This window comes from Podarcis pityusensis (genome assembly GCF_964106645.2).
Source record: "Podarcis pityusensis genome assembly, chromosome: 3".
Taxonomy (NCBI): Eukaryota; Metazoa; Chordata; class Lepidosauria; order Squamata; family Lacertidae; genus Podarcis; species Podarcis pityusensis.
In genome coordinates, this window is record NC_138026.1 from 65439073 (window position 1) to 65465152 (window position 26080).

At 41.1% G+C, this 26080-nt stretch overlaps 1 protein-coding gene across 12 annotated transcripts in view; it reads right to left on the minus strand.

Moving 5' to 3' along the window:
* The window catches only part of LOC308473244 (uncharacterized protein), a 138839-nt gene that overhangs the window by 109121 nt on the left and 3638 nt on the right, over positions 1–26080 (minus strand). For 6 of the 12 annotated variants that reach the window (XR_013983980.1, XR_013983981.1, XR_013983984.1 and 3 more), the window contains exons 1-3: positions 25736–26040; positions 21643–21731; positions 14061–14125 (exon numbers count right to left, since the gene is read on the minus strand). Coding sequence is in view for 3 of the 12 variants with exons in the window: in XM_080998599.1 (XP_080854725.1) it covers positions 14061–14125; positions 21643–21731; positions 25736–25782 (201 nt within the window). In the remaining 9 variants the exon portion in view is untranslated. Of the gene's footprint in view, positions 1–1952; positions 2278–14060; positions 14126–21642; positions 21732–25735; positions 26044–26080 lie in introns of those variants that run through there. The other 6 variants (XR_013983988.1, XR_013983983.1, XM_080998600.1 and 3 more) reach the window with 6 other exon arrangements.

Genomic DNA, 26080 nt, shown 5'->3' on the forward strand with positions numbered 1-26080 from the left:
GCACTCACTTATTTTTTATGTTAGCAATAAGGGTCACAGTAAAAATCCACCATCCTATTATGCTAAAATGAATGGCACTGTATTTTTATTTACACACACATGCAGAACTTTACCGTGGTCCATAAACCCAAAATACACAGTACATTTTTTTTTACATTGACACTGTTGTTTTAATTGTATTTTTGTATTATTCCCTTGTATTCATGGATTCCTTCACACTGATTGGAAGCCACTTTTTGTCCTTCCCAAAAGAGGCTCCTGGAAGGCTGGAGGGACATTGCTGGAACAACTCTTAGGTTGGGGCAACTGGCTAAAATGTTTCAAACGGTTCTAATTTTGGTTCCTTTGTTTTGTTTTTGTCAGGTTGATGTTGGTTAAATGTTTAGTTGGGGTTGGTGGTTATAACTGCAAACTATTTATTGTTGTTGTTGCTATTATTGGTTTCTATTGATTTATTGGTTTGTTTGTTGCTTGTATGGGATATTTTGATTTTTAATGTTTGATGCTTTGTTTTGATTCTATATATGTTGTAAGCCGCCCAGAGTGGCTGGGAAAACCCAGCAAGATGGGCGGGATATAAAATTTTAAAATATTATTTATTATTACTGAAATCTAGATACACTATGTCCACAGCAGTCTTCACAATGCTTTGCCTTTGAACTTCACAAGGACCATTTGACAGGCCACTCCTGAAGAAAAGAGGACTGAATAAAATGCCTCTTTGGTTTGATTTGACAAAGCAATTCAGTTTGCCTGAAAAGAAACCTCAGTCTATTAGGAAATAGAGTATCAGCTGATGAGATTGCCTTTTACACATGGTTTGTGGATTGCAATTTGAGGCAAAGCGTTTTCCCATTGTGTCCCTATGATTGTCAGCAATTTGAGAATTCACAGAAACCTCTCCATCTAAAGCAGTTATGAAAACACGCATCCTGGCAACCTTCACAATGGCTATACAGGTAATAGCAGAGAGCCCTGCAGCTCTCTGGAGAAATTTCGGTATGGACATAAACAATATTATTTGTTGAGATAATTGAGGGACGTTTGAATGAAGGAGTGCTGCTTTTAGTGTCAAACAACTTTCTCCTTTGGAAAATGGGCTTTACAGTCCGGTGTATTTCAAAAACACTTGACATTTTTATTCCATGACACTTCTTTGTTTTTATAAAGTGTGCATCTGTATGTGTACATAAAGTACTGTATATGTAGAAAAGTAGGTAGATATCTACAAGTATACTCATGATCTTAACAAACTACTGAAGTAGAAGTCTGTACTAGAGAGGCTTGTTACTCCTCAAGTTCAAAGTAGTTTGATGCAGATGTTCTCAAAAGTTCATCCACATTTGCAAAGTGAAGCCAAACCCACACAGAGTGTCTCTCAGCAAGTTAACTGAAGTCTGCTGCTCAACAGCCAGTTTATATTTCTGTTTGTGTTTTAAGAAAACATCTTAAAATAACACAAAATTAGTTTTGAGCATTCCACTTATTCTGGGGACACTCAGGGTGACAGAACTGCCAGCCAGCTCCAGGATGAGGCTAGACCCACAATGTGTTTCTCTGAATGTTAAGTATGCTGTGTTCTGTGGGCCCACAAAAGCCAAAAGACACATGCTGTTCCTCTTCAAAGGCAAAGCAGGAAGGACCCCACTGTATTGTTCAAGGGCCCTGGGAACCATCTTCTCTGTTCAAGCAGGAAGACTTTATGAAATAAATGCATCTGGAATGATGATTCCACTTTGTCATTTTTCCAGTCTAAAAGAGTTTCTGGAGCGTACAGAAGAGGATACAGGGTAAACAGCTTTTAAGATTCCTATACTACAAGGACTGCAAAAGTAACTTGAACAGTAAAACCAAAAGGAATTTGAATCAGGGCAAACAGCAAGATCCAAATTTATAGGCATAACTTGTTTCTATTTTATTAGGAAAAGTGGTAAAACTAAGACTGAAGCATTTTATTTTCTAAAAATAAGACATGCTAGAGTTTCTTAAATATGCAAATACATTAATTTCCTTTCCTATAATTCCACTGATCCGTTTAAAGTATGTGGGTTCATACATAGTGTTCCCCTGCATACAGAAGCTTATTGAAGGATAAGTCCCAGGCATGCAAAGAAATGGTGGTACAGAGCTATTTTTTCTTCCATTGTAGTGAATCGAGAAATCTGTGAGTGGTTGAGCATCAGTGTGTTGTAGTGCATGTGTTGCTCTGGATTGTCCTGATCATCAGATTCTACCATTTGTAATTTATTTTTTCCTCTTCTGTCAGTGCACAGGTACCTATAAAAAGAATGCATGGGAAGAGACAATCCAGACATAGTCTGAGCTATCTGTGGAGTTTGGGACAGATAGCGACTCAAAGTTCTACCTTATTTTCAGTTTTTAGCAACCTCAAGGAATGTCTGTTATGGAACAGAGATTGGTGATATTTTAGGAGGTACATGGATGAAATGAAACAGTATTTGCATATTAAAATAAAAGTAATCAGTGCCACCCTTACTTAATTAGAGTAACATAAATCTTAAAGGAGGATGTTCATTTGTTTTTTTAAAAAACCTCAACATATCTAAGCTTTACAGATTTGAAGGTTTTCATTATCTCTTGAGGAATTGAAATGGTCTTTTGTCTCAGATTATCAATATTCCCACTGTGTCATGAATTCACTAACTTTATGCCAAAATATAGCAGATTTGAACAACTATGTTTTAAGAACAGATGGCTACAACAACCATAAAAGGGGCAATTTGGGGATTGGCTGGTTTTTACTCTAATGGGGTAGCAAAAGTATTCACTCTGCCATTTGTTACAATAAAAGTTCTAGCAATCAGGGGCAGGGGGAAAAACAATAATTTTATAGGCCTCATGCTTAATGATGCAGAGCATAAAATGAACCTGTTGGGCTTGACACGGCTCCTGTCATCTGACAGATTCCACTTAGATATGGGCAAAAGAAAACCTAGCAAAGCACTCATTCCTAAATGGTATGGGCGGTTGCTTAATTTCCTGTCTGTCATACACAGGAAGAAAATTTATGTATTCTGTCTGGCCTGTCTTTCCCTCTTGGGGATTGCAAGTTGAATGTGAATAAATGTTGCTACCTGACAGAGGTATGCTTACTCAGTTCTGGTGTATGTTGATCAGCTTCCTGCTCTATTTGGCTCAGGACCTTGACGGCATGGCTATGATCTTGTCATTGAGATGGGGTACTTCTAGGAATTCATTTTCTGTCTTTCTGTACCTGCTGGCCTCATAAATTACCCTGCAATGCCTCATTCCAGCCAGAAGCAGCCTGTCCTGTTTTGCTGCCATGTGTGCACCCCCCCCCCCCCACACCTCTTGCTACCCAACATTGAGACTGGTGTGGCAACTTGTAGAGCAGTGTCTCTTGCTTTTCTTGGCTTATGACAGCTGCACTGTGTTTGGCCCTGCAAATGGCTGGTCTGCCCTCCAGCCTCAGAGATCGCCATGACTAGACTGGCTGCTCTGGCAGATAGCTGCTAACTGATTGGAACCAACACTGAGCTTGCTTCCTCCTGCAATAAGTTTGAGACGTGCTATGAGAGAACTTGGTTCTTGAGGTTGGCTACCACAGAGACAGTCTCCCAGAATGACCCAGCCTGACGGCACCATCCCTATCACCCCTATGTGACACAGTAAGAGCAATCTGGCACAGAACATCCTGGCTGGATCAAATGTCTTTGAGGCTAGCCGAGTAGGGCTGAAGCAAGATGTGCCTTTGTGCTCATGGATCCCATGTTAGTGGCCTGAGCTTAACAGGCAGGAATTATTTGTAGCACATCTTCCTTTCGTCTCTGCCCCCAGCTCCTTGCCCGGTGCCATGGATGCCTGCTGCACTGGGAGAGCTTTCCCTCGTCCTAGCCATCAGTCTCACCGGACATTATAACCCTACATTAACATGAAGAGTTATCTCCATCTCCACCACCTAGATGATGACTGAGTGCCTGGTTGATCAAGGCTATGTCGCATGTAGCCCAGCAACTGCTGAGAAATTGCTGGTGGTTGTCGGAGCAGTTGTGTGGAGGGCTCTTTTCTGTCCAGGTATTGGGCATTGATTCCCAGCCCTGCAGGCATTGGAACTGGCCTCAACTCCTTTGCTCTCTGTCTGAGCCCACCATAAAGGATGCTGCAAGGAGAGAACAGCTACCTGTGCATATATGTGAGAGACCAGAGATCTCCCATTTAGGACAAAAACCTGGTGGTGGTAGTGCTGCTACTGTGTGCTAATATTCCTAGCTAAATATATACAGCTAAACTCTGGCAGTACTAAAGGCCATATAGTAGCAAAAGACCACAAACTGCTGTCAAAGAACATATTTGGGAAGCAGTGTGATGGAAAATATCTATCCTTTGCCACAAAGAGAAAAATTAGACCAAACATAGTTCTCTGGAGTAGTTCCTCCTGAATTAAGTCACTGTTTTATTCGTAAGATGTCTGAGAGATACCAGCTGGAATAGCAATTTAATCCATGTTATCCAGTTCTGTATTGTATTTTAATTAATGCTATCCAGTAGTCCATTCTAGTGAAACTAGATTGCAGTAGCTAAAATCTATTGACTAGTAAAGGAAAATTGCTTTATGCATAACTATCTTGCACACAAATTCCACTTCCTTTGGTTTTTCCTTTTTAAAAGAAAGAAAGAAAAAATGAACGAAAGAATAAGCAATTCATCATCAAGCTTTTTTCATATTTTCTGAGAAGTCACATTGGGAAGAAGTTTGATAGTGAGGGAAAATTGCAGAGTCTGGAGAGAGAGAGAGAGAGAGAGAGAGAGAGAGAGAGAGAGCGAGCGCAGCAGGGGGAGGGGGAGGCAGAAACCGAAGACATAAACCAGGACCCTGCCCTGAGACACACAAAAAAGGTGAAGATGGCAAGAGGTTCTAGGTGGAAAAAATCTTTAAATTTAAAAAGGATTCCCCTCTCTGAGGAGGCTGGTCTGAGTACACAATGAATCAATACTGTACAGTGGTACCTCGGGTTAAGAACTTAATTCGTTCTGGAGGTCTGTTCTTAACCTGAAACTGTTCTTAACCTGAAGCACCACTTTAGCTAATGGGGCATCCCGCTGCCGCCGCGCTGCCACCGCACGATTTCTGTTCTCATCCTGAAGCAAAGTTCTTAACCCGAGGTAATATTTCTGGGTTAGTGGAGTCTGTAACCTGAAGCGTCTGTAACCTGAAGCGTCTGTAACCCGAGGTACCACTGTATGTGTTGTCTCAGAGCAAGGATGGGGAAGCTGTGATCAGATGTGACTATATTGGTCATGCTGAGGCTGATGGGAGTTGAAGTCCAACAACACCTGGATGGCTGCGGATTCCCCATTCTGCTCCGCCTTAGAGCATCTATTAATTGATGCTTTAATGTAGATGTTGTCACACCACACCACACATTTAAGGCACATGGCTTTCCTCAAAGAATCCTGAGAACAGTAGCTTAAGGGTGCTGGGAACTGTAGCTCTGTGAGGGGTAAACTACAGCTCCTCTCTACAATACCATCTCATTTTGTAATGTTATAATCGGGTCACTATGATGTCATGCCATGATGTCCATGAAGGCTTTCCAAGGTGCGCAAACTCTGAGCTTTCATTTTTAAAAAAAAAAACAAAGTGTGCAGGTACTGTCTAAGAAAGCTATTTCTGTGGAATGAGAATTGTGCATATTTTTCCTGGTACTGAATAATGCCCCCTGTTTGTTATGAGAAAGCAACAGCATCAGTGTGTGTGTGTGTGTGTGTGTGAGAGAGAGAGAGAGAGAGAGAGAGAGAGAGAGAGAGAGAGAGAGCCATAATCAAGACCAGCAGGACATAGCTGACTTCCCATGGTAAGCATAAAGGTGTTGTAGATGGTTGTCTCTCTAATTTTGTGTTATGCCAGGCTCCCCATGGCAGCCATTTTAAGACTGGTACTTCGCAGCACTCGCTCAAAATTTGAAATGTGCTCACTAGTTCAAAAAGGTTGGGATCCCTAGCTATAGATACAGCATGCTTGTATCATATGAGAGGTTTAAAAACATCCAATCACTTTCTACACTCCATATATAGTATGTAAGCCCCGCCTGCAACCCCATCACCTTTTTTTCTAAACTAAAAATTCCTAACACTTTAGCATATTATTATACAGGAAGGGAATCCTGCTCTCTGGTCATTTTGCTTGCTCTTTCTGGCATCTTTTCAAGATAGACGATATTCTTTTGGAGATGGGGCCACCAAAGCAGTTTGCTTAGAATGTAAGTATGGCTAGATCATAGACCTGTATAATGGCCATACTTATATTCTGGCAATTTTATTAAGTTCCTTATAATTGCTAGCATGGAATGTACCTTCTGCACCTTTTTCATACTGAGTTCACTATTTAACTGAGGCGTCCATGTGATTGCAAGGTATTTTACATGGCTAGTCACTACCATTTCTGATTACTGTATTTTTCGCTCTATAAGACGCACCAGACCACAAGACGCACCTAGTTTTTGGAGGAGGAAAACAAGAAAAAAAATATTCTGAATCTCAGCAAGAGGGGTGGCTGCGCAGTGAAAGCAGCAATCCACCTTGCTGTTCTGGCTTCTGGGATAGCTGCACAGCCTGCATTCGCTCCATAAGACGCACACACATTTCCCCTTACTTTTTAGGAGGGAAAAAGTGAGTCTTATAGAGCAAAAAATACGGTATGTTGTAACTATTCTAAGGAAGAAAGAAGCATGGCACGATGTCCAGGACAAGGTTCAGCAACATCTCACTCATCTAGGCCAATGCAGGGGGAGTTTGTACACATAGGCACACAAACACACACGCTTAACAAGAGCACAGGATGTAGTTTAGCCTATCATACCCTCTGTGCATGGTTGGCAATAGCTGCTTGCACAAGAAATTGCCTAAATACCTTTCAAAGGCTTAGTAAGCTCTTAATTTTCGAGCTGCTTTTCCATTATGAGGATTAAGTAATGATGAAGTCTCTGCTATGAGGTTGCTGAAAATTCTATGTACATCTGGAATTCCAAGTGTCAATAAACCAAGTCCACTGGAAACCCAAATGAAAGTGACTGAAACTTCTGGTATTATGGCATTACAGCAGGGGACTCATAGGAGTAGTACACATTATATGTATGTGTATATGTATATACAATTTTTAATTATGAATTTTGGGGGATCTTAGAGGCATCACTAAAAAATATATCGGGGGCTACATGTGACCCACAGGCCATGGATCAACTATCTCTAGTTTAGACTCTACAATGCAATCTCCAGAATCGGAACTTTTAAGTATTCAAACTGAGTTCCAGGGAGCTTGGTAAGAATTAAACACATTTAAGTATTATGAGTGCTACAATAATGATGATGATAATAACTGCTTTAGCCTTAAGAGTTACTAATTTAAAACTGTGTATGCATATGTGTTTCTAAAATGCTGGTATCCTGCCTTGAACCTTTTGGAAGAGGAGGGATATAAAGGCTTTCTTTTTTAAAAAAAATACATGATGGGGAAAATAATTAAGTTGCACTTGTGAATATTACATTAGTTCAAACATATGCTCTGTTGTCTACTCAGTGTAAGTAGAGCTGTCCTAAGGAAATGGAGCAAAGTGGAAGAGGGGTGCAGAAGGGAAAGGGGAAAGAAAATATTTCAAAAGCAAGGCTCAAGGCCTCTTTCCCAAGTTCCTGATGCTTGTGAGCTGTACCACCCATGAAGCTTATGCCCTGAGAAGAGGTGTGTCCTAGACTGTTTAGCTTGCAGGGTGCTTTCCCCAGGCACAGCACATTCCTTAGCTCAGCTCCCTCTTGCCTGTTTTGACTGAATGCCAGAGCTTTCTGATCTTATCTGCAGTTATCTGCTTTCCTCAAAACAAGGTTCAGAACCCTGCCATTATTTTACATGAAAGGGACTGCATTAATCTGATTGGCATCTTAGACAGAGTTTACTATTTATTTATTTATTTATTTCACACTGAGCCAGGGCTCTGTTCCCCACCCCCCTTGGTTTTAGGATGCCCAAAGGAAGTTCAAATCTCTTTAGATTTCCCTTTGACCTAAAAAGAAAAGAAGTTATTCTTAGCAAGTAAACTCTGCCACTCTTGTCAGGGTTGTGAAGTACCCATAAGCAACAGATTAGAAACACTTTAAGGTTATCAAGACAAGATTCCCCTCCGTTCATTAGAGAACTCCAAACAAGGGGTGGTATTCAACTAAGTTTTACTCAAAGGAGACCCATCAAAATGAACGAGCATGGGTTAGATCTATTAATTCCATTGGGTTTACTCTGAGTATCTGAAAGCCACCCAAGCTATGTAGCATATGTGGATGAATTCACACATGCAATCTGAGATTGAATTTGTGTGGTACTCCTCAAAATACAGGCAGGCCTGTACCTGGATACAGCGTTGCTTAAAACTGCATTGCTTGAAATTAACACATATAACTCGTTCAGATGTGCATAGTGGGCAACAGCACGCAGGAGCCCACAACTGTGTGTGTAAATCCACCTATCTACTCACTTGGTATAACTACTTTAACATTTTACTGTGGAACTTACACTTGACCATAAGCTTGAATGTTTTGAAACACAAAGGTCATCGCCCAAAAGAGAAGTGCTGTAAAATGTTATCTGCATGTAAGCAGTGGAACATGTATGAGGAAGAGCAGGATCAAGCCATCCTCCTCCTATTTTCTACCCAAGAACATTAAGCGTAGCATCAGCATGATGACTTCCCACAGTGGTTTAACAAACAGCCCACTTTCCAGGGAACTCTGGGAATTGCAGTTTTGCGAGGGGAATAGGGTCTCTGCACCATTAACAAAATACAGTTCCCAGGATTCCTTGGGGGAAAGCCATGGCTGTTTAAAGTCTTCTAATAGTGCTTTGAATGTGTGGTGAAGATGAACCTGCACAAGAAGAAAGCTTGCAAAAATGAATTCCTTTATCGTGTGCATGATTTGTGCGCATGTAGGCTCTGGGCCACTGTTATGCTGAATGCACATAGGTCCAATTGGGAGCAGAGATGTGGTTGAAGGGGAAAGGATTAATAACCCTCAGCATAGCTACCTCTTCACACCCCCTCCCCCAGTTTACTTGTCAATTGCACCAGCCATGCCTGGGCCTCAGTTTCTGGCTTTCCCTCCCTGCTGTCTGGCACTGTGCAAGAGCCAGGTGTCCTTCAGAGAGAGGCGTTCTGGGCAGGGTGGCCCATGAGACAGCCTGTGTTTAAATGTCTTGAATGGGTGCATGGTTGTGTCGACCAGAGAGGTAAGGGGCCTGGAGGTGCAAATTTGTCAGCTGCCTCATTTTGCTTCATGACAGAGCCAGCCCTGAGCCCTGCTACTCCATGTTGCTCTCTGCCCTAAATCTTCCCCTTGCCAAAGCAGCTTTCCCCCCCAAAAAAGAGCTGTCGGATTTTGGTTACAAGCAAAAGGATGTAGCTTGCAGTTAAATGCTCACATGCTGAAGCACACGACACACAGCTATCATACAGCAACTTCATCCAGAAGAAAATCACAATTCAGACTCAACAGAAATGGCTCTCCAGTTTTCCATGCCTGGCAGTACTGGCTTGCACGTGCAATGATATTTTTTAATAGGATTTCTATTCTGCCAACATTTCCTTTTCATCCATCTCCTACAAAATCTGATATGGGGACATTACGAGAAAATGGCTCTCCCTCAGTAAGAAAAGTCACTTGAGTGGATTTTCTCTTATGCAGGTTTAATCAGATTGGCTAACACAAACAGTGAGACCATAATTCTTTTCTATAATAATTCAACAATGCAAAATTCTTTTTTAAGGTGGGGGGGAGAAGCAGAGCCAAGTATGTACTTGAACTTTTGCTTTGTAGTGTACTGGTGACCTTGGTGTAAAATTGAATATTCTGGAACTCCAAATCACAGAGTGGAACACTTTATGTTGTCCTCACTCAGATTCACCTCCTCACTTTCTCTCTCTGTCTCTCTCTCTTTGTGGGTAAGAAGCGGGTGCCAAGGAGAATTAATACCACTCAAAGTACAGGAAAGTGGGGGCAGAAAATGTTTGAAGGGAAACAGATGTAAAGCTACTCTCTTCTATAGCCCAGCCATTCCCCCTTAACTTTTAGTGGCACCCTCTCTTTAAAATTAAGGAGATAGAGAGTGAGAACTACACACACTGTATCATTTTCACAAGGGTCTGGCAAAGAATGCAAGGTTTCTAGACAAAAAAAAAAAATGGTCTGTAAACATTAAGGGGGTGAGGAGGTACTATTTACAGGCTCAGCACATTGTCTTGCAACATGTTATTTTGCACGCAGTGCAAGAGCAAGCAGCACGAAAACGGTTTTTATGAATGGATCCATTTGCATTAGACTCCTGCTGACTGGAGATACAAGCATGTTGCAGAACAGGATATGCAAGTCTTTTCCTAATGTCAACACTCAGGAGTTTTGATTGGCTAAACTGTCAGATTCCAATTCCTCCTTGGTTAAATCCTCACAGTTATTTTTGCTTTGGGGGTTTATCTAAATTCCAAATAATAGACTTTCTGCACTACAGCTACTGGCTATTTTGCTAAAGCTGAATATCTATTTATATTGCAGCAAAAGATTCCAGGGAATATTTCACGTTCAAATATGACATGGGGGGGGGAAAATTGAACGGTTAACTGCTAACTAGAGAAAGAAGACTTGATGAAAAGGTACATGCATTTTTACTACTGCTGCCTTACTACTTTCTTAGTCTATAAAGCTCTTCACTTAAGGCAGGAGGGAACCTCTGGCCTGGAAGCCAAATGCAGCCCTCTATGCCTCTCATGGGTGCCAGCTCCCTGGGGCCCTGGGTGCCCGAGGACCCACCAAATTCCCCATGAAGGGGCCAGACACCCACAAATTTCGGTGCCAGGGCCATGCACGTTGCATGGCCCCCACGGCCTTGGGCACCTACAGTTGCAGGGCCAAGCTGGCACCCAACACCTGTCTACCTGGCCCCTGGAACTCTCCCCAGGCCATACAACTCACTAGAGCTGTTTTTGCCTCATATGTTTTTGCCTGGCTGGAACTTGTCCTTGAACTCTAATAATGCCTCTTGCTTGCCAGGATGGAGGATAGAGAGAGTGGAGTGCATGTATAAAAGGTAAAATTTACATGTGTTGCTCCACCCACTTTTGCCTCTGGCCCCACCCACTACTAGCAAAGTGCCCTTGGAGAGTTACCTGGAAAGCAATGTGTCCCTCAGGCTGAAAAAGCGTTTCCCCCAGCTTAAAAATATGCCCTCTGCCAGCAACTATTTCCCTGTTTTATTTACCCCTTGATGTCCTGGTGCTACTCATGGAAGGTGTGCTTCTTCTTTCCAGGCTATTATTTGAGTCAGCTTAAGGATTTACCTTTTTTAAGCAAAACTGAATATTCACACAGTGCGTTTCCCTCCCCTGGTTTTTAAAAAAGAAAGAAAATAAAAGAAAGTCCTCATACTACAGGACAGGGACCCATACAACAGAATTAATACTGAGAAGGTACTCTTGAGACAATAAATGAAGTTTATACATCTTCATAATACAGTCACACCCCATAGGTTGAATACTTCTTTTGATTTGGGCTGTTTCTTGTAGTAACTCTTTAAGAAACCCTGTGTGTTTCACAGTCTCTACTCATAAATGTACCCTAGTGGGCTTCCTCTGTTTTCTGCTAGCCAGCACTCAGCAATTGCCTCTGCTTGTACCCAAAGTGGGACCTTGTTAACTTCACAGGGTGAGTCAGCCTGCTCACGGTCTGGAAAAGTTTACACTATATTGCTTGGCTTGGGCTGCTACCATTTTCTTTTATATTGTCAGCTGAATAAGAAGTTTCTCTTGGAAACTGGGATCACCGGGCTCCAGCCCTGTTTGCTACAGCTGCTCTGCCATCTCCCTTGCATCAAAGATAATGAAAATATATCATAAATTCTAATACTGTACTCATTTTGATGGTTCTGGAGTACTGCTTGCATGTACTGTATGCCTTGTAATAGCGGGTACATTGTGACAAATACATTCGTTGTACTTTGCTTGCCATATTTTGTATCTTTGTAGGCTGGCCTGAACCCGTTTTTTCCATTTGTGTATGTTGCTATACAGTCGGTTCCTTATTTATGTGCTATAAGAGAACCTAGCAAAGAAGGGTTGGTCATTTTGATTACGTCACAGCTGAGGATGTATTTTTATTTTATTCTTTTTTTTAGTTTGCATATATAAGCAAACAAATATTTTGAATTTCCGATGATTTCCTATAAATACAACAGATGTAAACTAGAACACAGATCGAATCTGAATGATGACATTTAAGTTTTCACATCTTAGGCTTTGCATCTGAATGTATATCAAGGTTCTTTTTCTAACACAGACTGTTCCCAATAGTATTTATTTTTAGTTCCTTTTATACATAGATCATGCTGGCACTAAGGTCCATTTGCCTCTCTCAGAAAAATGAAAGAAAATATACCCAATATAAAAACCCCTTCTGTATCTGCCTCTTGATCAAACACACCTTTCTTCTTACACTAGCAGACCTTTTCACTTGCTCTCAGTCACAAGTGCGTATAGAAAGGCTTTGTGGGATTCTGAACATCATTCTGCTTGACAGAAAGTGGTAACCATCAAAATATTATAGCCAAGAGAGGGAACAGTTGGCCAATTCAACTACAAAGTACAATCTTATACACAATTAGTTGAGAGTAACTCTCATTAAACCAAATGTCAGATACTGGAACAAAGTCCTTTTCTGGCTCTATAAGTTGTATAATGGACTTTGTGTAGGCTTACCTTATGACCGCTCACCCTAAGTACCCAAATATGTCTCAGACATTTGGGATATAATACCCAAGGAGCATCAGCTGGGCTTTTTTTTAAATGACACAGCAGGCACTAATCACTTGCTATGGAGGGAGATAATTAACCTTGCCTACAAATTGAATGTGTGCTTCTAGCCCACTCACAAGGCAGTTAATAGAAGTTCTGTTTATTTTCTTTGCTAAGCTCAAATACCTTACTGAACATCAAAATCCCTCTAAACCACTCATCAACACTTGCTGATGCTCTATAATAATTGAAGGATTGTTTTGCATTTGCGACACTTGTGGTTTCATTTAAGAATCAGCAGAGGATTTCTTTTTTTGGGGGGGTGTTACATTTTATTCTATATTTTACTTCCAAGAGCAGAAAGATCTGAAATTTCTAATTCGGCTCATGGCTTATATTGCATGGTGTACATAAATGAACATTGGCAGCCTAAAACTGTAGTTAGAACTATTTGAAAAATTTGTATAGGCTGAAATAGGAACTTCAGAACATTCCGTCAGCATCTGGCATCTTCCTTGGGAGTGTCATGAAGTGTGATTGCCTTAAGGACTCGGTAAGCAATTCCACGGCCACAGCGTACCTTATGGCATGTGTAGGAGCCTGAGAACAAGTTAATTATTCAGCATCTGTATAGTGATCCCTCGCAAAAGTCTTTAAGGCATATTTTCTCCTGCTTTTCTCCATGTGTTGGTCAATCTTTCCACAAGCCTAAATAATCTTATGGTTTAAAACACGAACATTTCTGTGTGTGTGTCTGTGATATCATATCTAACTTACCTTCCAGGCTTTTTTTTTTAATCTCTCCTGACTGAATCTAATTCTGAAATTCCCAGACTCAATCTATTTCTGTATTTTCTCGTGATTTCTGTGACTGCCATGGAATTACCCTCTGTCTAAAAGCTTTAGTTTTGGTTTTCACCTCCCCAATGGAAGATATCCTTGGGAAATTCCATTAGCTCTTGTTTCAGTTTGTACCAAATGTTTGACTTATCATGGAACATCCATCGCCTACCCAATAAATCTGGGCTGCCTCAGAGTAGCATAAAGACCTAGATTTACTAACCCTCTTTTGTAATTTGGCAGTGCATCTACATTTTATTGTTGATGCTTTACTCTTCAGGCATTATCCTGCCCATTCAATAATGCTTATTATTTTTGCCAACTTCTTAACTCTGTAAGCAACTTTGCCTCTAAATATCATAGTTACATTTCTGAATGACCAGATTTAGTTTCCAGCATCTCCAATTAAAAAGGTTTTACCTCGTCCATCCTTCCAAGTACTTTTGTCTGAGTCATTCTCCCAGAGGCAGTTGGCAGAAGAGTTGCTAGAAAGTGAGAAGGATCAGTTATTAAGTGCTGAGTCTTTTGCCTGACACTCAGAGATCCACTGCCAATCAGACATTTTGCTGGCCTAAGACATTTTGCTGCCTGAAGCAAGAGGTGACAGGATGCCCAACCCCATTCCACGTACAGAAGACAACTGGACTGAAAGTGTAACTTCAGTACTGGTGACAATACAGTATCCACCACATAATGGGGAACAGACAACTTTAGGAGGCAGAGAGTACACCATATGATGGCACTCACAGCTCCACCATCCAACACTTCCCCATTGTCCCCCTTTAGCATTTGCTACCTGAAGCTGCTGTCTCTGTCTGCCTAAGGTGCATACACACCACGCATTTAAAGCACATCCCCGCTACCATGCCCCAAAGACACTGGACACTGTACTGTAATATGGTAAGTGTTCTGGGAACTATAGTTCTGTGAGGGGTAAACTACAGCTGGTTACTATGAGAATCTGCTTGTTTCCCTCCCCTTCCCCCTCCCCTCAATCCCTTTTGTGTTGCGACTTTTAGAAAGCAGCCTCCAGGCAGGGACTGTCTTGCTTTTAAAAAGATCTTATGTAACCTGCTCTAGGAGCCTTTTTGGCTGCAGTGGAGTAAAAAGAATAAGAATAAAACATGTTAAAATGTGAACAAACTCACCCTGTGCACAAAGCAACCTTGATAACGTATGCCAAGTAGAGCTAAGTGAGAGAGTAATTAATGCAAAATACCGTATTTTTCTGTTTATAAGCCCCCCCCCCTTTGTATAAGACGCCTCCTATTTTTGGGGACTCCAAATTAAGAAAACATCCCTCAGCACTACCCTTGTATAAGACAAGCCCCAGTTTTAAACCTAATTTTTTGGTTAAAAAAACCCTAGTCTTATACACGGAAAAATACGGTATATTGTCTGCCCGCAAGGCCAACATTATTAGCATTTTAATAATATCAAGAGAAAAACTTACACTTTTACATGTAATGATTTGTAGTTAAGATATATGTGGCCAAGGAGCTTTGCAGAATTTCAAAAGACCTAGTTTGGCCTGTTGACATTTCAGTACCGATAGCACAGCTGAGTACAGAACAGGGAGGTCCCTGTACAAATGGACCCTCTAGTGAAATGTTTATGAGTGACCTGCATAACATTGTGTGGTTAAATCCAGACATTGCATGCTGTGTGAGTTAAGGTTTGAAAAGGTGATCTTATCAGTGAGATAATTCTAATGTGACACAGATTATTTTGGATTTCCTCTAAAGCGTACATGTGCATTTTATTACCTGAAGATTTTCAACATTACAATTACCAGATTTCAACAGCAAAAATAATTTGTGATATTTTGGGTTCTGCTATTGTGTTACACATTTTTCTATACTATGTGGAAAGCAAAAACTGTTACTTAAATAGCTTGGGGTATCTAGATGAAAGACCCAGCAAGCTAGCTAGCCATGACTGAAAATGCATTTTTAAAAAACACATTGAACCATCGTACGGAGGGAGTCCTACCTATGTACTTCCATACTCATCCCTTCAGACTAAAACGGAAAACACTGACAGTCTGAGATGGCGCAAATATTTTTTCCCCTTTTGTGCTAAAAATAATACTCAATAACTTATGTTACATAAAATGTCTGCTTGAGAGTACCAGTGAAGGCCTTCACGGACACTGGTTTGGTGACCCCCACTTTTATGGAGCTCCATCCACTGACTTGAAACAAGGAGCAGAAGAAATGAAGAGTGGAAACAAACTAAAATGCTGGAATTCAACAATGGCAGTTCATTTTCTGTAGTCAAGTTTCAGAGGTATGCTCTCAGTTAACAGCATATACTAATAACCTGGGGCCTCCTCAACAGTATACTATACATACATACTTATAAATCCACTACTGGACAAGATAATGCCATACTTGTGAAGGAGAAGAAGCTAATGTTGTACATAAAGCTGCAAGTTGAATGGAAGAATAACATGTGGTGGGTGAAAGATTTAGGTTTTCTGCTAAATTCTTCAAAGCAGTTAATGGACATAGGTTGTTGGTTGATTAGCAATATACTGTATACCCAATGCCAGCGTTTCCTGGGATAGCTCAGTCGGTAGAGCAGGGGTAGGCAAACTAAGGCCCCTGGGCCAGATCAGGCCCACCTCACTCCTAAATCCGGTCTGCGCCGCGAAACCAGAACCCACCGCAAAGCCAAGACTCCCGGTGATGGCGACGGGAGGAAGAGGCCGAGTGGTGGCGGCTCTGCCAATCAAATGCCACGCCTGGTTTACCTCAGCGCAGCACGGGGACATCTCAGCCAATCAAATGCCGTGCCTGGTTTACCTCAGCGGCATTTGATTGACAGAGCCACCGCTGCTCTTCCTCCCGCCGCTGCCACCCTGGTGCTCCTGTGGGCTAGAGAGTGGAGCGGACGAGCTTGCTCTGCTTACCTGCTTCACAATTACCTGCATCATCACCGCAGCAGTGGTGGTGGTGGCAGCCCCTGGGAAGGTAAGCGCAGCGCCTTCTTTTTCTAGGCAGGGAGGAAGCCCGTTTCGCACCACCAGCCTTTCAGCGAATGAGGCAGGCGGCAAACCAAGAAGGCGACTGGGGGTGGGTAGGAAGGACTACTTGCCCCCCCCCAGCAGTGTGCATAGGAATTCGTCATGGATAGATAGATAGATAGATAGATAGATAGAGATAGGTCTGAGGGACAGTGGACCGGCCCACTGTGGAAAAAGTTTGCTGACCCCTGCAGTAGAGCATGAGACTTTTAATCTCAGGGTCATGTGTTCAAGCCCCATGTTGGGCAAAAGATTCCTGCATTGCAGGGGGTTGCACTAAATGACCCTTGCCGCCCTTTCCAACTCTACAGCTCTATGATTCAATTATAATGCCATAAATTATGTCTCCCAGAATGCTATTGAACAACATCAAGCTCAGTTTGCATCCACATCTTGGATATGAAAGCAGAGCCAATCAAAATGAGCTGCTGTTTCTTACCAAGATGAGATATTATTGACATGGGAAATCCTGTTACAATCATGGAAATAAATGCAAGATAAATTTGGAGTATCCTAGAAACTGTTGCTTAATTTTTGTATGATTTATAGATCCATTCAACCACTGTGGAAGCACCATTGATTCAAGTTTCTAGATTATTCTCCCACCCACTGCATTTTTAAAAAAACAGGTAATTGACAAGCTATTAGAATTATGGAGGGTTCTGTTGCTTTATGGCATAAAGGGATTATACAAACAGATCATTAAATGCCAGGTCTGCAGATTGGAAACATTCTATAACATTTTGCAAGACTTTATGTTTCTGAGCAATTGCTTTCTAATTCACTTTTTAAATTTAACGTGAAGCTTTAGAGAATCAGCTTTGCAGTATCACACTGTGCACATTTAGGGCTGTGGAAAGGTTTGTCTTCTGTCTGCATCTTGTGTTTGCTTGGCTGCATTGTAGTGTATGAATTGCTTATATTAATGTAAGATAATAACACTGCTTAGTTATTTTTTAATCACTTTTTAACTAAATTGTTATACGGAATTTTTTTCCTGATATTGACTACAGTATTTTTCCTTATGATTTTAGCTGCTATGGGTCTTCTTTTAATGTAATTTGCAGTGTTTATTCTCTGGTTACAATGCAAAGAGGAACAAAAAGAGAAAGCAATCTGTACATACAACAAAATATAAACACACATCCCTCCTATGAAAAGTGGTGCCATAAAAATGTGGATCAAATTAAAAGTGACATTATAAAGTATTTGTATTTATTGTATATCTACCTTGGGTCCCCAGATGTTTTTGGCCTACAACTCCCATGATCCCTAGCTCACAGGACCAGTGGTCAGGGATGATGGGAGTTGTAGGCCAAAAACATCTGGGGAGCCAAGGTTGAGAAAGGCTGACACCAATGAGGGAATTTCCCTTCAAAACAATACTAGCTTCAGAAGAGATGTTTTCCTCAGGACTGCAGCAGAGGACAGGGAGGACTTTTCCCTTTCCACACCTACTCTGATACTATTAATTATCAACCCACCCCAGCTGATGCTACTGCAGTTTTTAAAACCTGCAACATTAGATTCAGATATGCATTCAGTGTAATACATTGTTTAAACTATTCTGGATGCCTCCAGTTTTGTAGAAGCCGCTGCATTTTTAGGCGACCTGTTTCAATGTTCAGCATTACTTATATAGTAAAAAGTTTCTTCCTAACATCAAGACAAACTCATTTGAGTTGCCATTTGAACTTTTATCTCTTCTCTTGACTATGCTATGTAAGGAGAAGAAGAGATTCTTATCCTCCCCATGGCAACCCTTCATGATTTGTGAGTCTCCTTAGGCTTGTTTGGAGTACTTTTTAATGGGATTTGTAGATAATGAACAGAGAGTTGTGTTACCATTCCTGCAGGATTTTTTAAAATAGTACCGTAATTGCTTATGCTTGCTTGGAAAAGTGCGATAAATCACAAGGCCCATATTAAAAAGATCACATTTTAAAATAAAACATGAAGCATATAGGACTCAAATATAAAAAATTGCACACAATTTTATATGTGCATATAATGTGTGTGAATAGTTTTCATTTTACATCAGTTTTTTATAGGAGAAGCAGCTAATATGTGAATAAAGATATGCATATCCCCCCTCTGGCTAATAGCCTGAGAGGTTCTTATTCTGTCTAGGTTTCTTGGACCTTTTTCCTCAAGCAAAATTCAGCAGCAACATAGTGATGTGTGGACCCCATTTCTTAGGTTGCTTCCAGCCGAACCCTTTAACAAAAAGGACCACATTGCATCAAAGCAAGTGCTATCCCACACTATCCAGTGCATTTTCTGGTCACTTTCCTCATCGCAATAAGTCTGATCTTTGGGGGAAATAGGTTTGCTTTGCAAGAGCTCCAATTCAACTTTAATTCTGTAGCCTGAATTTGCCAGGATGTGACTGAATCTCATGCAAAAATAGTGAAGGTCTGGAAGCTCTCTTAAGAGTGCAACGAGGTGAGCTATGGGGCATCTGAGATCAGGATCTTATTATTGTTTTTAAAAGTTAAAAGCAGCCACTGGTATGTAGGTGTGTATGGGGGTAAGGGTCAGTTTGGGGCTGCACTGTTTTCCCAATATAAATTGCCCTCTCCCAAATCAGCTGTTTGTTTAACCAGGGAAATCATAATGGTACCTATATCTTTCAGGTGGTCAATGATTTTGGCCTATAATTCTACATAACCTATATAAGCCCCAGCAGATAAATATGCATAGGACTGTGCTAAAACCTCTGAAAACTCCTCCCTTGGCACCATGGTTTTCCTTTCTGGCTCCTTTTAGCTTTTTAAATGTGGGAGATTGTTGATGCATGGATCTCGCACATCATGTCTAGATCGACCCTTATTAAAACTCCCCCAATCCTTGAACTATTTTTATTTTTTAAATGTAGTACCCAAACAAGAGCCTACAAAATTCCCTTTCTTGGTTTGGATAGAATTCAGTGACAAGTCTCCCGCTATATTCCCTGTTTCTGTGGCTGTTGATTTTGGCAACCCACTGATCAGTGAAGTTATTTGTTCTCTAATTTCCAAAAACCTGCGTGTTTTGCTCTTTACTTTGCTTTGCCTACTGCAGAGCTTCTCAAACCGTGGGTAACAATGTGTTTCTGGGTGGATTGCACAACACACACACACACATTTTGAGGGACTTTTACAAGGCTCACAGCACACCATTCTTGTCAGTGTGATGTGTTAGTGTGATGACTTAAAGTCTCCCTCCCTCCCTCCCTAATTATGCTTTAATTCAACTCAAATACATGTTGCCTATATCTATATTTACACAGAAAAACAAAAGATTCATAGCTAACTACAGGTGTGATATTCTTGTGCTTCCTGTTATAGAGAGAGGTATGGCTTGAAAGGTGGTGTCAGGCTGTGTACACACTCCCATTTAGTCTGCATACAGCGTGCTCCCCACAGCTGGTTTTGCATGGCATTAACCACAATCCATATCTATCCTGTATCTATTCTGTGATTTCTTATTTAACAGTGTTCTCCCCAAACCAGCTTTGATCCAAACTGAGACAAAGAAGAACTTAGCTGCATTTTAAGCCAGCAATGTGCAGAGTGTTAGATTAAAATTGGCCCAAAAAGGACTGAATAAGTTTACAGGTTGGCCCCACTTTTAAAAGTCTGAGATGCATTGGTCCACTGTAATTTTTCAAAAACAAAAAAACTATCAATCCATCTATTTTTCCTTTCTGTATTTTCACTTTTACAAAGTTCAGGCTGAAGATTTCCCCAGCAAACAGTTTCAATAGATGTATAATGCTGACTCTGCAGTTGCAAAACAGAGGGACTTTCTCTGTTTCTAAAATCTTCATTGTTTTATACTTGAGGTGTCTGAGTCTTTGATAGGAGTGGCTGGCTGTATTTTTATTAAATGTTTCTAATGTTGTTTCAGCTGCTTATGTGAAAACATTGAGCATTCTCATCATTAATGAACATGATTTAGTAGCTCTGTACATGGCAGAAATTCCATTCTGGTCTCTTTGAATATATCAAATGCTTGGCTTAAGCATCAGTTACTGTGTTTTAAACTACTGTACTAGTTGGACACTGGATGCAGACTTAGTCCTTTATTTTCACATGGAACCTAACATAGAGCATTAGGCGTGTGTGTGGCTTTTTTAAAAAGCCAGAGCCTGCATGGAAAGCTCGTAAATAATTTAGCAGAAGTGAATTCTGAAATTAGTTAAGGCTCCACATTGCTTGGCTCCAAATAGTCTAATTGTAGCAAGATATGTAGAAGTGTCCTTTGGAGGAAGCCCAGCTTTCACCACCATCACAACCCTCCCCCACACCCCAAAAGGACAACGATGTGCTCTTTTCACCGTGTATGTACAGCACATGATCCCTGGGATTTAAATTTACTTAGTTCTTGTAACTGTAGCAAGTAGAACAAGCAGACTGAGCCAAGGGCTCTGGGAGACAAGATAATGAATGAGATACATTTTGTGCATCACAGGCAAGAATTTTGGATGGCAAAAAGGAAGCTAGCTGTATTTCTATTATCTTGCAAAACTGTTGGCTCATCATTCAGTAAAGTGGTTGCTATATTTAGCAATGTTCCTATGGCCTGAACCTGTTGGAGACTCAGAATCAGCTCCTACAATACACAAATGCAACTTACTTTCCAATTATTTCCCTTGCTTTTGGAGTAGGGATTGATTTTGCTCTGCACCCACAGCCACCTCCTTTAAAAAACAAACATCACTACCATAAAGATAACGATGATGGTGCTGAAGCCTTTCCTCACATTAAAACACTGGATTCTTCTAGCTCTTGCGGCCTTATCTCTTCTCATACAGCAGTGGTCACTAAGCTTTCCATATGTTCAGATTTTTTTATTTATTTTACTAATTCAGAAGATTCTGTATCTCCTCCACCCTTTTGACTGAATGATCCTCAGAGTAGCTTACAACAGATTATAATAAATACACACAGATCCATATGCACAAACCCTAAACACAAACAACCCAGTCACCTGGCTGATGGCAGAAGCCACAGGGTGCTTCTCTTCTGTTCTCAAGTCCCAGGGCAACCGGCAGCTGAAGCTGAGTGTTCTTTCTTCTCCTATGAACATTGGATGGGGTCAGGTTAGATTTCTGAAATAAAAGTTGTTTTTCCCCCACCCTCAACAGTTCAGTAGCTGGTTGGTTCCCTCTCTCTCTCTCTCTCTCTCTCTCTCTCTCTCTGTGTGTGTGTGTGAGAGAGAGAGAGAGAGAGAATCCCTTTCTTTCTTTCTTTCTTTCTTTCTTTCTGTCTCTCTCCCTGTGAAAAATATTTTAGGTGTTCAGGGCATCCATGAGCACTAACAGAACTGTGAAGGGCAAGGTCCAAATAAGTGGTGGTATCTGAGTTTGTGACACTGTTTTGAAACAGCCCAGGTAGCATGTGGACTTGACCTGAGTTGGAGTGGGAAGACTAGGATGTGGCTTGACCTTCAGAATGTGGGATAACAAGTCTCATATAACCAGCATGGTTAAGTCTAATGAATGCATGAAGGGGATAATACCACAGAATAAGCTGTCCTGAGAGGCTTATCATAGGTCACTCTTGAATTCCTATACCAATAATTTAGGAACTTTCAACATTTTGTAATTAAGCTAAGTTTTACTGCCTGTGCAACTTTCTGAAGCGCATGAACCTGACCTTTGAAGAGTTTGTAAGTAAATTATTTTTTTATTTACCAAATGTGTGGTCTTTTTCTATGCTGGGTAAGAGAGAAACTTTGGAATTCACTGTAAAGGGCATATTTTAAAGGTCTAACAGACTGTATTTGCTGCCTATTTCGTGATTTTAAATTTCTGCTAGGGTTCTCTCGCCAAAGAATTTGTGCCCCAAACTTGCCTCTTAGCATCTGGGAATTCTCCTTTCAATATTTCTTCATTGAACCAACACAGAACTGGGCATCTCTCTTCCCAGCTAAATTGGCTTTCAAGCCTTTCCACTCCACACAGGGAAATGGCTCTGTACACATTACCATTTACTCTGGCCCCAATGCACTCCCACCTCTGGCTTTTTGAATCCATGTACGCCCAACGTTGCCCACAATGCAGAACTATCCTGTAGTTTCTTGAGAAATATCGCTGCTTGAAACGTTTTCTCTCAAATCAACTTCAATCAGGAAGTAAAACTTCAGCCACATTCACGATGCATTTTAGCTGAGGTGTGTACGTTTGAGACAGCCTTTGCACATACTGTATATGAATGACAGTGCCAGGCACAGATAACCGCTTAATGATTAGGAGGGAGGTATAGGTGCATGAAATCCAAACAGTTAATGTGCATTGGGTGAAGGCATCCCCTACCCCTCTCTGGTGTGTGTGTAGAATAGTGTGCAAATGCCACATGAAACACAGTGGGGGGAAATGGCCTTGCTGCATTTTAAGCCACTAATGTGTATGTAGACTATGCAGCAGAAGATTTGTTGCTGGGAGTCACTGACTTTCCCCGTTCCGTCTTCTTCCCTCACAGACATCCTAGTGATCCAGCCAGACCCACTGTTTTCCCCATCTTAATGGAATTACAAGTTTTCATGCTCAGTTAGGAATCCCTGGCAATTGACTCATTGAGTGGTTTTGAAAAATTGCACTTTCTCATCCTCAAAGATCCCACACTGGGCAATAGCATATGCTAGATTAACAGGGGTTGCTTCTCTTAGTTTTCTTAATTTGCATTTTAAATCGGGCTAGTTCTAGGGTAGGCAGAAGGGAGTTTGGGATTTATTCATAGAACTTTCTCTTGCTGAGTATTTGAGTAGATAGCAGGAGCCTCCGGTACCAAAATGAAACAGATGTCATGCAGATGTCACACCGATAAAGTAACAAAACAACTCCTTGCTGAAAAGAGGTGGCATCATTCATAACATGTGGGAAATGCGATCATTAAATCTGCAATTGCTAGCTGCACATTACATTAATCATCTGATTTAAAAGCAGGTATGGATCTAATATTGGGATAAATAGATAACGTGCAGGGAAAACATTCTTTTTGCCAATAAAGAATTCTTATATTGATTATGGCATATCAAGAAGTTGGGAATATTTTTGAAGTATGTTCAGTTCTAGTTGAAAGGATCTTCAGCATTTATAACACTTCATTCTCCTAATAAAAGAAGGCAACAATACCGTCTCCATTACAATCTCTTCTCCCGGAAATTATACGCCAATCCTAGTTTATAGTGTCTGGTCCTGATGGCACTTTGCATGGTACATCCAAGTTTAGAGAATATATTTTACTGCATTTGGGTCAAAACCCACAGTATTAAAATCTAAAAATAATGTGTCACTTGATAGTGTCCAAAATTGCTCTAAATTATTCCATTGCTCTTTCTAGACATAAAGCTGTAAACTTAGTTCTGTGCCAGTAAGTTTGTATTTTATTTGTGCTGTTCCGAATATTTGTTCAATATGTTTCCTAACCGTTGCTGAAACAGCACACTGCGGGGGGGGGGGACCCAAATACTAGTAGAATACTGCATAGTTGGAAAAGTACTTTGTGTCTGATCTGTTCTCTTTTCTCCCCACAGGTCTGCCTTACCCCAGTTCCACAGAACTTTCATCCTTTCCTATTTGCAGATGTACATGTTACTGGAAGATACACTACCACACCTACAGGTTAACAACAGCCAGGCACACAAACAGTGCTATCTGATGGATGGGCCTTTATAAATTGTTTCAAAAGATTTGGCAGTTTTTGCAATGTCTCACAGATTTTAACTATCAAAAGATTTTGAACCTGTGCATAAAAAATCAATTAAAAAAATTTTTTTGAACAATATATGCTCATGGTGACAGCAGCCACGAAATTAAAAGGCGCCTGCTTTATGGGAGAAAACCAATGACAAACCTAGACAGCATCTTAAAAAGGAGAAACATCACCTTGCCAACAAAGGTCCGTATAGTAAAAGCTATGGTTTTCCCAGTACTGATGTATGGAAATGAGAGCTGGACCATAAAGAAGGCTGATCGTCAAAGAATTGATGCGTTTGAATTATGGTGCTGGAGGAGACTCTTGAGAGTCCCATGGACTGCAAGAAGATCAAACCTATCCATTCTTAAGGAAATCAGCACTGAGTGCTCACTGGAAGGACAGATCGTGAAGCTGAGGCTCCTATACTTTGGCCACCTCATGAGAAGAGAAGACTCCCTGGAAAAGACCCTGATGTTGGGAAAGATGGAGGGCACAAGGAGAAGGGGACAACAGAGGACGAGATGGTTGGACAGTGTTCTCGAAGCTACCAGCATGAGTTTGACCAAACTGCGGGAGGCAGTGGAAGACAGAAGTGCCTGGCGTGCTCTGGTCCATGGGGTCACAAAGAGTCGGACACGACTGAACGACTAAACAACATGCTCATGCTGGTTGGGGTACAATAAATACATATGAACTTAGCTTGTGTTTATATTATGTTTTGTAAACTGAAATCTCTAATAAGAAGGAAAGTGATTTAGGTTGCATACACACAGCATTTTATTCTATGCACAATCTAGTTCTACTGCATATTTTTTGCCACTGAAAAGTACTTGAGAAACCAGTTTCATTTAAAGAATAGAAATTTACTGCAGATTGATTCTGCATTACCCTGCAGTATGTCCACTTGAAAACAGGTTAAAACAGATGTAGGCAGCCGTGGCAATAGGGTTTGGGAGTGTCTACAGCTGCCCTATTACGTTCTGGGTGGGTATATACACTAATATCGCCATCACTACTTCTTTCTTTCCCAGTTTAGTGAAGTTTTTAATATTTAATGCTGTATTGTTTTTAACACTTGATTGGAAGCCACCCAGAGTGGCTGGAAAAACTCAGCCAGATGGGCGGGAGTATAAATAAATTATTATTATTATTATTATTATTATTTCTTCATTCACCTGGGGCATGTGCAGGGGGGGAATGGCATGGATAACCTACTCAAGAGAAAAGCTTTCAAGTAAGCATAGCCACCTGTGTGGATGGCAGATGGATCTAGATTGAAGCACCATGTTCAGGACGATCATCAACAATTTGGGATTGAGGAAAACTTAATTTTTGTGCTGCAAATGGCTTTGTGTATATGCAGCCTTATACCAAGTACTTACATAACTAGAGTTCCACGCCACCCGCAATCTCTGCTGAGTGGTAGCATGATTCCAGGGATTCCAGGTGTTCACCCAGGGTGTCTGCAGTGTCTTCTAAATACTGTTTATTTATGCATATTTACACCTGAGTTCAGATGGAGAGGGCATTCACAGCAAGTCGGCTTGTCCTTCCCAGCAGCACAGCACTGGACTCAGATGCATCCTAAGCATCATCCCCGTGCCTCTGTAACAGCCCGCTCCAGCCAGCCAATATGGCTGCCGCCCTTCAGTCCCCTCATGGAGACTTCCTCCTCCTCTTCCTGCTCCTTTCCCCCAGAACCCCTTGCCAAACACAACTCCTCCATC